The sequence below is a fragment of the Dipodomys spectabilis genome, unplaced genomic scaffold, assembly GCF_019054845.1.
Source record: "Dipodomys spectabilis isolate Male_0828 unplaced genomic scaffold, ASM1905484v1 ptg000215l, whole genome shotgun sequence".
NCBI classification, from domain to species: Eukaryota; Metazoa; Chordata; class Mammalia; order Rodentia; family Heteromyidae; genus Dipodomys; species Dipodomys spectabilis.
Window position 1 is genome coordinate 5,864,744 of NW_024870892.1, and position 12,964 is coordinate 5,877,707.

The following is a 12,964-nucleotide window of genomic DNA, read 5'->3' on the forward strand; positions in this document are numbered from 1 at the left end:
ACAGTAGAAGGTGTGCACAGACTTTTTCTGGTTTTTGACAATTTAAGTAGTCTCAGAGAAAGCAAGCACATGTGTACTCTGTGTGATTAAATAAGTCACACAGCAGAGCCTTGCACGGAAGGCAGAGGTCTGTGCTGTAGCTGCTCTCTGTCCCCTGTGCTGTGATCTCTCTCTATCCCCCGTGCTCTCTCTCTGTCCCCCAGGCTCTGCCTTCTGTCCATGTCTCCTGCAGAGCATCAGCTGCCTTTCCTTCCTCACAGAAGTCGCTGGATGAGATCACGGGGAAGCTGCAGCAGGGCGGTCTACACTTTGTCCACTGCATCAAGCCCAACAGCTCCCAGCTTCCAGACACCTTTGACCCCTTCTACGTCTCTGCCCAATTGCAGTACATCGGAGTTTTGGAGGTGGTGAAGGTCTTCCGCCATGGGTTTCCTGCCCGCCTGTCTTTCTCCAACTTCCTGGCAAGGTAAGCCACCACAGTCAGTCGGCGCCCTGGTTGAGCTCTCTGTGGATGCAGTGCCCACACCATGGCAGCAGGAGCTTTGGTAGTAATGAAGTTTGAACTCAGGGCTGCGTGTTTGCTAGAGCAAAGACTTACACCTCCACTTCTTATGCCCTATTATTGATTTGAGGTAGAGTCTCTTTTTTTTTTTTTTTTTTGAAGTCTGGCAGACCTGAACTGCAGTCCTCCTCTTCCGACTTCCTGTCATGGCCAGGATCACGGGCATGTGCCACCATTACAAAATGTGTTCATATTCCCTTAAATGTGTGGCTATATTTGGACTTAAAAGTTCATAAAAATGACAGAATTGAACCCCTTTGTACAACACCTTAAAAATACAATAAGAAAATTACAAGACATAGTGTTTATGAGATATCTGTTACTTAAAAGAAAAAAAAGCATCTATGTGGTTATTTCCTTCTTATATCTATGAAGACAACACAGTTTAGGTCACAGATTCACGTTTGATCTGTAGCTACAATTTTGTTGTGACATGACAGTGAGTATTGTTTGTGTACCATTCATGGCCACTTCTTCCCCACAATGGTGTCCGGGTACACAGTGTGAACATATTTGCGCCGTATTTGTTATCTGGCCCACGGAGAAGAAGTTTGTCATCTACTCTTAGGTAAACTCAGCTCAGAAGGACTCTGGGGCCGGGGGGGGGGGGGGCGGTGGGCAGGGGAGCTGGTTACCAAGAGGCTCTAATTTGGTGTGGGTGGGTCTCTGGCCAGCAGATCTACTCCCACAGAGACTTGTTTTAGCATCCTCAAGGCCTGCCCACCACCTCCCACCATGCAGAATCCACCTATCAGTCTGTGTCTTTGTTTGTATGTTTTTTTTTTCATAAGAACCCTTAGTCTGACTTTAAATCGGTATCAATGAACCCATTTTAAAGAATGAATCCAGGAATATTAACTAAGTTTGAAAATATGTGCTCGCAAACACTACTCAAGGCTTCTGTGGAATTCTTTGCTATGGCTGTTCGCTCCTTGTAGACAGACAAATGGAATACAGGCAAAGAAAGGCCTCTCTCACCATTGGTGGTTCAGTGAGCAGAGTGACAGACACAGGAGATGCACTCTGGAGTCAGAGAAGCTAGTGAAGCTAGTGTTAATCTTGGAGAAAATAATAATAATGATTAATAATAACAACAACAATAATATCTATTTTAGGCATTTCATAAATAAAAAAGGATGGGCAAAAAGAAAGCCAGAATAGACTTAATAAACCTATGAAAAAATGAGATTTAAAAGCAACACTGATGTAAAGCGAGATCAGGGTTGTGAGGGGGAAATCTAGCACCTGTGGTTAAACCATGGACCTAAGGAAGATTTAAACATTTTTGTGGACCAGTTCACCTTGAGGAAGCTACCGAAGAAAACCAAACTCAACCAAAGAGGAAATGTGAAAACTTGTAGTCAGAACGAATTCTATAATATTTCAACACTTGACTAAAATTCTTTGTTCAGTTTTTATCATTTTTTTCTGGAAAAAATAGTAACATTTGTTTATTGTTCATCTCAGTAAACATAAACATCACAAAGAAAGAACAAACATCCTATGAGTTCTGCTAGAGCCACTCATTTTAAAAAAATGATGAGAGCATCTTCAAAGGTAGAAGATAAACTTAACCTCCTGGAGAATGAATGTGTTTAATCTACAGAATGTATATTGATATTTCTGTTTAAACCTTAAATGATACTTATAAGTGAGAACAATTTCCAGGAAATAACTGTAAAGTCAATGTATCTATAAAGAAACTAATTTTAAGTCTGAGTGTAACGATGACTGCTGTGGGCATTTTGGATAGGAACAGTGCAGCAAACCATTGATTATTGTACCCTGAGTAGCCTTTGGTTAGCACTGCTTCTCTTCTGATCTGCCTCTTTCTGTTTCCTGGATAGAAATCTAGGAGTGTCTGGCTCACTAATGAACACAGACTTCTCATGCATGACGGTTTGCCCATTAGGAGACAGTATTCCCACTATATGAGGTACAAGGTATCTTGGGTGAATGAGTTCCCATCAGAACCTCAACCAGGTGTGAAGTTGGTGGGTGTACTGGCTTGCATCTCCATCCACCAGTCAGTGAAGAACAGTGAAGACAAGTTCCTTGGGCTCAGGGTGGTGATAGCTCACTGCCAGCAGCGTATGCTCTGAGTGGGGAGCAGTCACAGGCCTTGGTGAATTACGGTGTGGGACAGACAACCTTGCCAAGACTAGCAGTCTCGAACACCATTCTCACACAGGAATCCTGAATACACATTCTACCAGATTCAGTAGCTTTAAGGAAGGCTTATGTTATCATTAGCATTTCTAACAAGCTTCCAGGGATTGATTATATGGGCACATGGCAAACACTTGGCCAACTCCATATTGACATTTGGGGACTATGATTTTGTTTAGTATCTTCTCGCCAAGAGTTGAGAATGTTCCAGTGCCTCTGTGTTCTAAAAGTGCTTTTGTGGTAATGCAAGATGTCCTAGGCCACCCTAGATTTACTGAATTCAAGTAAGGCTAACTTGTTAAGATTCCAAAGTGAGCTTTCATGGAAGTTTGAGAGGAACTCTATGTGGATTTCTATGGTAGAGTGAAATAGGATTCATCTCAATCAATATTTTAGTGGGGTCTTTTTGGTAAAGTTTTTAGTGCTCTTTAGTCATCTTTTGTTGCTTTTATCAGAGCATCTTGGGATCTTGTCATCAGAGAGACTCCGCACTAAAGGCTCCCAGGTGTTTACCAGTGAAAACAACATCACTGAATGATTCAAAGGTGGTTTGGTAACTGCATAGCTTTTCCTAACTGCTATTTCAACAGGCAGTAATCTGAACTGCTCATCTCCAAAATAGTGTAGGGATCATAACTTGTGTATGTGTGATATTTTATAATTTTATCTTTACCTTTTATCCTGTGTATGTTTAACTCCATAAGGGCCAACCTCAATTAGAATTTTATATATATATGTATACATATATAATTATTTTCTTTTGCAACTAAGTACAATTCTTTCTATCTATGCTATTTTTAAATAGGGGTGACAATGTCTTATCATACACTCTAAATAACTGACTTCAGAAGGAATTAGCTGCTGAAGATTAATGACTGTTCAACTTAAATATTTCCACATGACAGGAAAGACAGACATATATGCCAATGGACATTGGGTTAAAGAGAATGAGGAGCTGAGGTGGGAAATGGTACTGTTGAGTACATCCTTGCTTTGCTTTCTTTCTTTAAAAGGAGATGTAGTTTCTTCCTATCTTTGTTTCAAATGGCACATCAGCTTATCAATTTATTTTCATTGGAAATTTGTCACCGTGAGAAACATTATGATGGTAACATAATTCCAGTCTGGAATAATATTGCAGAAACATTAATCCATACAGATTGTCAGTTTCTGTAGTACCTGAATAAAATGCAAACTACCCCTGCATCAACAAATGACCTAATTTAATACTTGACTTTATATTCAGAAGCTTATTTGTATTTTGAAATACCTCCGGACCGGGAGACATCTTTATAAAAGCAAAGCTTAGAGGTCAGGTTTAATAGAAAAATTTGGCTGCCCAAATTTCATTCCGATGCAATGTGAAACTCTTCATATCCCTCTGGTTAAAGTCGGAGGCAAAATATTTCTATTTTAATCCTATCACCTTGTCTTAATGGCTAAAGAATAAAAACCAGGAGAAATAAATGACTGTAAGTATGCAGAAGGGAGTGTGGTTACCATGAGAGAAGAGAAAGGAGTGTGGTGACTGGTTTTGTGGTTTGGAATCAGGCAGCTGCTCATTGGAGCAGCCTTTGTTATTGTGGAAATCATCACGTGGACACACTGATGAATGGAGAAATAACCTTTCCTGGGAGTGTTGGGGGCGCTGCAAGGCTCTGAACCTGTGCCTAGGTGTCCTGCCCTTCTGACGGCCCCATCCCTCTCTGCCATTACCCAAGCCAGGATAAGCGCAGTTCCCCAGAGGCTCCAGCTCTAAGGAGCTTGTACAAGACATTAGGATGGCTGTGGCTGGGGTCTCCAGGAAAACTGCAGCTTAGAACAAGGTGGGAAAGATCATGGACCTGTCTCCCAGGACAAGCACTAGCTTGGACACTGTTCACCAGGTGGAACAGCGAAAGAATCAGTGGGACCAAATTACACTGTGTGAACTGTGGTGCATGGTTGGAATCAGTGACCATGGGGGAACCCTGTCCCCCGGTTCATGTTGAAGCCTCACTTCTAGGTAACTGCACTGGAGATTGAGGCCACTGTCCTCCCCACCCCCACCCCCCACCCCCTCAGGTCTGTCTCTGCCTCCCCTGGTCCCACCTCCTTTTTTCCGGGAAGAGGAAACAGGAATGCCATTGTCAGCACTATGCTCTTGGCCTTTCCAACCTCCAGAAGTGAGGGAAACAAATTCTGTAGTTTAAGTTGCTCAGTCCATGGCATTTTTGTCACAATCACCAAAGACATCTAGAATAGCCCTTTGTGTCCATGTATGTAGATGTCACTCAGTACCAAAGCTGGACAAGTTATGTTTGGGCAGCTTTGGAACTGCTTTCATGGTATTTTGCTGCTCATGGAAGGAAATATGGCTCATCTGCCCGTATGCTGTAGTTTCAGAAACCTTGAGGCTTTGTCCGTGTGGTGTTATCATGTCTTCTGCATGTGTGTCTTTTCCAAGTTCCTAAGCCACCCCCCAGGCAAACCTGCTTCCTGTTTTCTTATGTGCAGGCAAGAAGAAGGTTTTGGAAGTACCCACATAAAATGCCCAGTGCTGCCTTTCAGCATGTGAAGTCTAAAATCTTTAGTCCTTGACCAGAAATAAGTGGCTCATCTCTGCCCAAGGGGACCAGAGTCCATGCCTCATGTCAGCAGAGGCTGCTGCCCTTGTGTCTCTGGATCCAGACCTGGAGGTCTGGGTGGCAGAGTCCAGTGTGCACCTATGGCAGAGATGTTCCCCATGCCCCGGTCGGATTCCTCAGCTCCTGGGGTCCTCTGCAGAGGCCAGGCTGCAAGCCAGCCCTCTCAAATATACCCTGTAGAACAAAAGTCCCTGGTGCATAGCTCAAGAGAGTCAAGTCTTGTTTCTCTCCCTATTGCACTTTTCTGAGGTTCAGAAGTCGCACCCCTAAACTGAAATCAGCTGGAATCTCAGTCTTGATTTCATAATGACATCCAGGTATAAGGACCAGCCTGGATCTATGAAGTATCGTTGCTGAGACAGAGAGAATAAAGAAATGACAGAATGCCTGTAAGCTGGGGGGAGGGGCGGGCTGTGGCTCCCTCAGGTTCCACAGCAGCCACTTTACCGTGATCAACATGGGCAGGGCTGGGTGGTGGCTCTCCAAGTACCCAAGAAGGGGAAATGAATACACTCTGGGCCCAATTATCTGTGACTGTCAGAATGTCCTTAAACCTAGAGGCATGAGGTATTATTTATATGTTATATATGATTTTAGAAGTTTATTATTCCTCCAAGTTCTGGGGTTTCACTGGGATACATGGGGCTGTTCTTACCTGAGGACCTCTCTTACAGTCATGGTTGGTATGGGCTAAGGCCTGCCTGGCCAGAATGTATAGCTTCTTTTACTCACACAGCAGCCCATGTGACCCCTCTCCAGCAGAGGGAGACTTCTGGCCCTGGTTCAGGGTCCCAAGGCAGGAGAAGGGACATTAGAACAGAAGTGGCCCAGCAGGTTCTCCTTGCATTCTGCTGGTCCTAGCCCAGGTCTATGGAGTAGGAAGAAAGCAACTGACTGTGCAGCTTTGTAACAAGCTACTGTGTCTTCTTCAGGGAAGGCTGTGGAGCAATTAGGAGCCATACAGCGCTTATACATCCAGGCTTGGACAGACAGCTCGATGCTGTTACATCTCTCCAGGAAGTGTAGTTAAGACTAATACTGCCATGATGTTTTTTGTAGAATCAAAGGAATGAATCGTATGAGATCATACCACAGAAATGGCTTCAAGAGTGTTTTCTGGACCCAGCCATGTTCCCATTGATCTCTTTAATTTTTATCATGAAGATGGCATTATTCTCCATACTTTCTGTCAGTGGACTAGTCCAGAAGGTGCCAGCTTTTAGCTATATGTATCAACCCTCTTCTCCCCTCCCCTCTCCTCTCCTCTCCTCTCCTCCCCTCCCTCCCCTTCCCTTCCACCCCATTCCCTTCCTTTTTCTTTTTCCTCTTCCCTTCTCCTTTACCTTCCTTCTCTTCCCTTTCTTTCTCTCCTTTTCTTTTATTTTCCCATTGCCTTTGTATCATTCCTATTCTCCTTTCTTCTCTTCTTCCTATTCCTTCTCTCTTCCTTTCTTCTTTGCATATCTCCAGGATCAGAAGGAAACCATTTAAGTCTTCCACAAAACCATGGTGGCCCTCCCTGCAGAACACAGTCACAGTTCACCTAAGGCCCTGGTCACAGTGACCGGGAGACCAGGATGGTATTGCTGACAGAGTTCACTATTTAATAAGGTGAATGTGTCTGGAAAAGGCAGAAGAACTTCTCTAGGAAATGCACTGAGGTGTTTGATGTTAAGCTTGGTCTGGGTGGGATCCAAGTGTGGTTTGAGATTGATGCTGGATGGAATCCCACTCAGAAGCAGTCTGAATCTGTTTGTTTGATTGACACATCACGTGCTGGAAGGTCACACAGTGAGAGAGCATAGGTGTGGGACTGGGGGTGGGGGATGGGGTGGGGTGAAAGAAGATGTGCTTGACTGGATTGAATTAAACTCACAGGCAACAAATGCCCAACAAGGCAGGCACCCACCAGAGGCAGAACTTGTGCTGCAATGTTCTGGAAGTTTCCCTGGTCCAGGGGGGAAATGCCAGCCTCTGTCAATACATCCTTAAAAGAAATGGGAGGGGCTGGGAAGGTGGCTCAGTGGTAGAGCGCTTGCCTTGCATGCATGAGGCCCTGGGTTTGATTCCTCAGCACCACATAAGTAAAAAGAAAACAGCGGGAAGTGTTGCTGTGGCTCAAGTGGTAGAGCGCTAGCCTTGAGCTGAAGAGCTGAGGGACGGCGCCCAGGCCCTGAGTTCAGGCCCCACGACTGGACTCCGCCCCCCCCCCCCAAAAAAAAAAGAAATGGGAATTTATAAGGTCAGGAGATAATAAATCTTCTGAAAGCTTTAATTGGCAAGCAAATTTTCTTCAAGGCAATTTTGCCAAATCTAACCAAATCCACTCTATGAAGTGTGTTCTGTAGAGCTGGGTTGGTTGGAAATAGTTGCATGAAGTTTCGGAAGAAAAAAACCATGAACACCAGTCCTGCAGTTTTTCAATGAAATAAATATGAGAGAAGCTTACAAGATAGAGTCTAGATGTCATTTCAACTTTAACATAATTAAATCTCTATTTATAATTTGTTATACTACTTAGTGGATTTTAGATCAAATCCCCCCATAATCCACTTCAAGAAACTGCAACATTTGTCTATAAAGAAGGAAGTAGTAATGATGGTAGAGCTACCTGCACACCAGTGATCTCTGACAGCTGTTCAACTTGGTCCTTACATAGTGGGCAGTGCAGGCAGCTGCAGATGCTCTAGCATTCACTTAACACTTCAGCCATTTCCTCAGCCCTTTCTGTTTTAGTTATTTTGCAAGTAGGATCTTATGTTTTTGCCCAAGCCAACCCAGACCATGATCTTCCTCCTACCTATGCCTTCTGAATGGCTAGGATTACAGGCATGAGCCACCATACCTAGCTTCGTTACTTCTTGGTACAGTTCTGTTTTCCTCCTTGGGGAGATCTGGGGAGTGGGGACTGATAATGGTAGATGACTTAGATGCTTGCTTTTATAATCTGGCTAAGTTCCTAATTTCTTCTTTCAGGTTTTAGGATCCCCAATGACAGCACTCATTCGTCTATCACTCATTTCTTCATTACTTATTCATTCATGCTGATTTTGAACAAGCATTTTTCTGAGTCGAAAAGCCAGTATGACTTAGGAACCACGATTGGCTCATGGCCACCATCATGGGTACAATCACGTTTCCGTGGTGGAAGAGCTCTGTATTTCACCATCATTATTCTATTCCTCACAGGAACTCTTCAAGGTCTTGTCTGTCCTCATAAACAGTGGTTATTACATTATTAAGAATGTCTTTGATTGACTTCGCCCTTAAGTCACATTCCTCAGTTTTCATTAGGCACTGGGCACTGTGCTCAGCTTTTCACAGGTGTGTTACCTGAACACACCCGTGGATCTGTCTGTCCCTGTGTTCTGGTTTACAGCTCAGAAAACTGTGACTCGGTGGTGTTGAGTCCTGGCTCAGAGTTTCACCTGGCATCCCTCAAGGCATTCCTAGTTACTATGGGGCAAAAGCCTGGTCCCTGCCTAAAGTAGTTGCTCTCTCCAGCTTCTCTCTGTGCTATTCCTTGTGCCAGCGTGTCATTAGCGTTCACAGGCAGTTGCCCAGTTGTGAGCACAGAGCCACTGAGACACCAGAGAGGAGAAGAACTCTGTGGGGAGTTCTAACATTCAGCAGCACTCTTTATCCGGAGTGTCTTTGCTAGGATGCTGGCAGGAGGGGCAGGCAGTCCCCGGCTCCCCGCCCAACAGGGTACAACCTCACCCCGGCGGCAGAAGCACATTTACAAATGGAGAACTGCACCTTTTCATTTAAAGTCTGTGCAGAATAAAAGCTCACACCTCAAATGATGTTGTAACAAACACGGAAAACAAGTACTCCCCCCAAAGTGACGAATCCACATGATTTAAAGTGAATGTATAATCCCCTGAACAGTCACGGGATGTAGAGGAAAGCAGAGAGAGTGTTCCCATTCCGGGAAAACGGTACCCTAGTGTGTGCTACCTGAATTTAACATCTTGATGGTTGCATTATATTTTGATACAACGGTAAGGAGCCATAAAGGAGTTTAATCCCAGAATTCTGAATTTTGAATTTGGAGAAATAGGAGAAACCAGCCATTTGTTTACAAGAAGTATGTTCATAAGCAGTTAGGGAAATTGTGAGTGTCTTCTCCTCCCAAAATCAGTTATTGAATTGGGCCATCCTGTTACTTTCCCTTGGCAAATGGGAAGGACAGGGGGGCAGCTTAATAGATTGTTCTGTAGGGAGATAAAGGTGCTAGAGAAGACTTCTGTTTCCATCCTCCACAGCGATTCCTTTTCCAGGATCACAAGGCTCATCCAGGGAGCCCATAAAGAACTGGGGTGTGCCTGTACAGTAGGCAGTATTCTCAGCCTTCCAGAACATTCCATCTTCCACCCTCAGGCTGTTCCAACTGCTGTATCCTCAGTCTTCCAGAACATTTCATCCTCCATCCTCAGGCTGTTCCAATGGCTTCACTTGGAGTCCTCCTGGAAACTAAGAGAAGCAATACTGATTTTATACCCTCATTCCTGATGGTCAATCCCTTCCTGTATCTATCTCAAATCCAGTCGGTGTTCAGGATGTAAATGCATTCTGCTTCCACCCCAAAGCTTGCCCTGATACATGGTCCAAAATAGTTCCTCAGGGCTTCTCCAACCGGAAAAAGAAAGAAAATGTTCAGATGAAAAAAAAAGCAATTTTAAGAATAAAATCTGGTAGTGCCAATGTGCCTATAAATCTTCTCTGATTTTTACGTTATCACTGAGAAATCAAAGTTCAAAGATTAATATGCCTTATAAATCAAAATGCAGAGATATTCATCTCCAAGGGATCTAAAATCCCTTATCTGATTATCTTGTCCCTCTAAGTTGAAAGTCCAAAATTGTATATGCACAAGTTACATTCTTGTCTCCACATCAACCTTTCCATGTTTGTGTTTTTCTTAGTCTCAGCTGACTAAATTGCAGCCTGAACAGTGAGTGGTCCCTACCAGTGGATTAAAGCAGAATTTGCTCCCTTCTTGTGCTTAAAAGGATACAGGCAAGCAGTTTAGAGAATAACATATAGAGGAGGAACGTTAACAAGACAGATGGAGAAAGCGCAGGACTCCATGCCATTCCCTTAAATTCCATGATCCGAGTTAATGCAATAATGATAAGCTAAAAACAGAATGCAAAATGAAAATTATGCCTACACATTTTTTCCTTAATGATGACTTACATTTCACTTCAAGATTGACTTTATGCCGTTACCAGAGGCATTTAAAATGAAGTCATTATGTAGGTAATTCAAAAACCTACTGGGCCTATATTTGGAGGAAGAATGCATACAAAGTAATCCATTTTCTGCCTCTAATATACTTCATTTTTCAGGACCAAAATTCAGTACCATAATTACCTTCCTACACTTGAATAGTTCAGAACTAAGTTACACACTTTTACATGTTGACTCTTCATCTTTGATCATGCTTTGATCAGTGCTCCCAATAAACCACTTATTACACTCTGGTAAGAGGAAATCTACTTCTTTTCAACATCCAGCACCAGAAACTTTTGTGTTTCGGGTCATGAGTTCATCAGCATCACCACACAGATGACCCCTCCCCCAGCACTTCCTGTGTGTGCTGACCCAGAAACCTTAACTTGCCCAGCCTTCCTTCTCCGTCAGTTTGTTCATCCCACGTTTATCTTCTCTGTGAACCTTTTGTCTCAATACCTTTCCAATATTATATGGAGTTGATTTTTTTAGGTTTTGATATATTCTGAAGACACACAGACACTAGTTATTTCTTTATCTATTTGTGAGTTTCGAGGAGCTGGTCTACTCTATCTGAAGTGTGTTGAATTTATTGGAGCTATCCAAAGGATTCCTTTATAGTGTGGCATTCTGTCTTCTGATCCTGATATTGATAGTTATGTGTTTTCTTTGCCATTCTTACTACAATTGTATTGATATATTTATTTATAGAAACGGTGTTTATGTTATGATCTCTATTGTCTTTTTCCTCAAATGAATATTTAAAGATAGATCACTGGTGTCAGCTCTTTAGCCTCACTCAGTTCAGCCTTCCCAAGTCAGTAGGTAGACATTGGATTTGCAATGTAAAACCTTCTATGGCCACCTAAGTACTTGGTGAGACTTTCTGACATTTCATTAGATAATGAGGAGCTGATGAGTTCACCAATTACCACCCCCTTAACCCCCCCTACCCCCCCCACCCCTGACCTGGGGCCCAGACAGTGGGAAATCTGGAAGCATGTATTTATACAACCAGGAAAAGCTCCCTGGGAAAACTTAGCTTCTGGCTCAAGGGGCAGAATGTGTGGGAACATGGCGTTCATTATTTCCTTGCCTCTCTCTGGAGCCTCATCTCAGGCAGTCTGCTGCAGAAAGCCCAAGACTTCCTTCCCCTGAGAGCAACATGGCCCAGATATAGCCAGAGTGAGTGCCCAGAGGTAGGGCGGGGTAGTGAGCCTCAGTTGATCAGACTGGAGGACAGGAAGGGGAGCCTGGGGTCAGGAAACCCATGGTGGGACCAGGAGGAAGGAGGGCTTCTGGGAAGAACCCAGATAGTTTTCTTTTATTATGAGTTTGTGGGCACACATTGATTCTCTGATGTGTGGATCTCATATTATTTCACTTACATTTTATAACTTAGCTTTACTTATTTTTGTAGATGAGTTGTTAGATTTGTTGGAGACTCAGCAAAATCGAGCTGAAGGACTAGTCACAATAATCAAGTTATGGAATTGACCTAGCTGTCACCAAAAGATGAATGGATAAAGAAAATGTGATGCATACATATATATGAATAATACATACGGTATAATATGTAGGTGGATAATATTCTGTTTATTGAGCCACAAGGAGGATGAAGTTGTCATTTGCAAATAAACGGATGGAACGAAGCAGCACCATGCTAAGCCAAATAAGCCAGACACGAAAGACACAGACAGAGACTTCCCACCGACTCTGCATGTTCCATGCACAGCCAGTGCCCCTCCTTCCTCTCCCAGGGTCCATAGTCTGTGTCAGAGTCAAACTTGGGGCTGTTCATCCTCACCTTCAAGTTTGACAGATAGTTTCACGAAATGCTGGTAAGGCATTTAAGGTTGACAGATTTTTTCTTCCAGTATTTTTAAGGTGCGACGTCTCTGACTTGCACTTTTTCCAAGTAGAAGTTGGCTGTCACTCTTTTGTTCCTCTGTACACGATGTGCCATTTGTTTCTGTGTGCTTTTAATATTTTCTGTTTCTTACTATTTTTGAGCGATTTGGATGTGGTACAGTTTGGTAAAGTTCCCTTCATGTTTCTTACGCTTGGCTTCTGCAAACTTCTTGGAGTTTATGGGTTTTTGTCAAATTTGGAACATTCTTATACATATTTTTATCAAACAGTTTTTCCTTCTTCTTATCTTCTCTCCCTCAGTATTTACTATTTCACGTTCACCAGGCATTGAATTATGCCGCCAATGCCCAGTTAATTGTTTCTGGTCTTTCTCTTTTTCTAGTCTCTGTTGCTGTCTTTAGTGCTATTAACTGTTACTTCTTTACAGTCAAGATAATTTATTACCTTACTCATGTAGCTGTAACCCCTTGTACATCATCTTTACAATAAAATTAAA

The 12,964-nt window shown here is 43.1% G+C and overlaps 1 protein-coding gene across 1 annotated transcript in view; it reads left to right on the top strand.

The window, feature by feature from the left end:
* The window catches only part of Myo16 (myosin XVI), a 269,234-nt gene that overhangs the window by 172,769 nt on the left and 83,501 nt on the right, over positions 1–12,964 (top strand). The window contains exon 26 of the mRNA XM_042697004.1: positions 261–466. Coding sequence (XP_042552938.1) covers positions 261–466 — 206 coding nt within the window. The remainder of the gene's footprint in view (positions 1–260; positions 467–12,964) is intronic.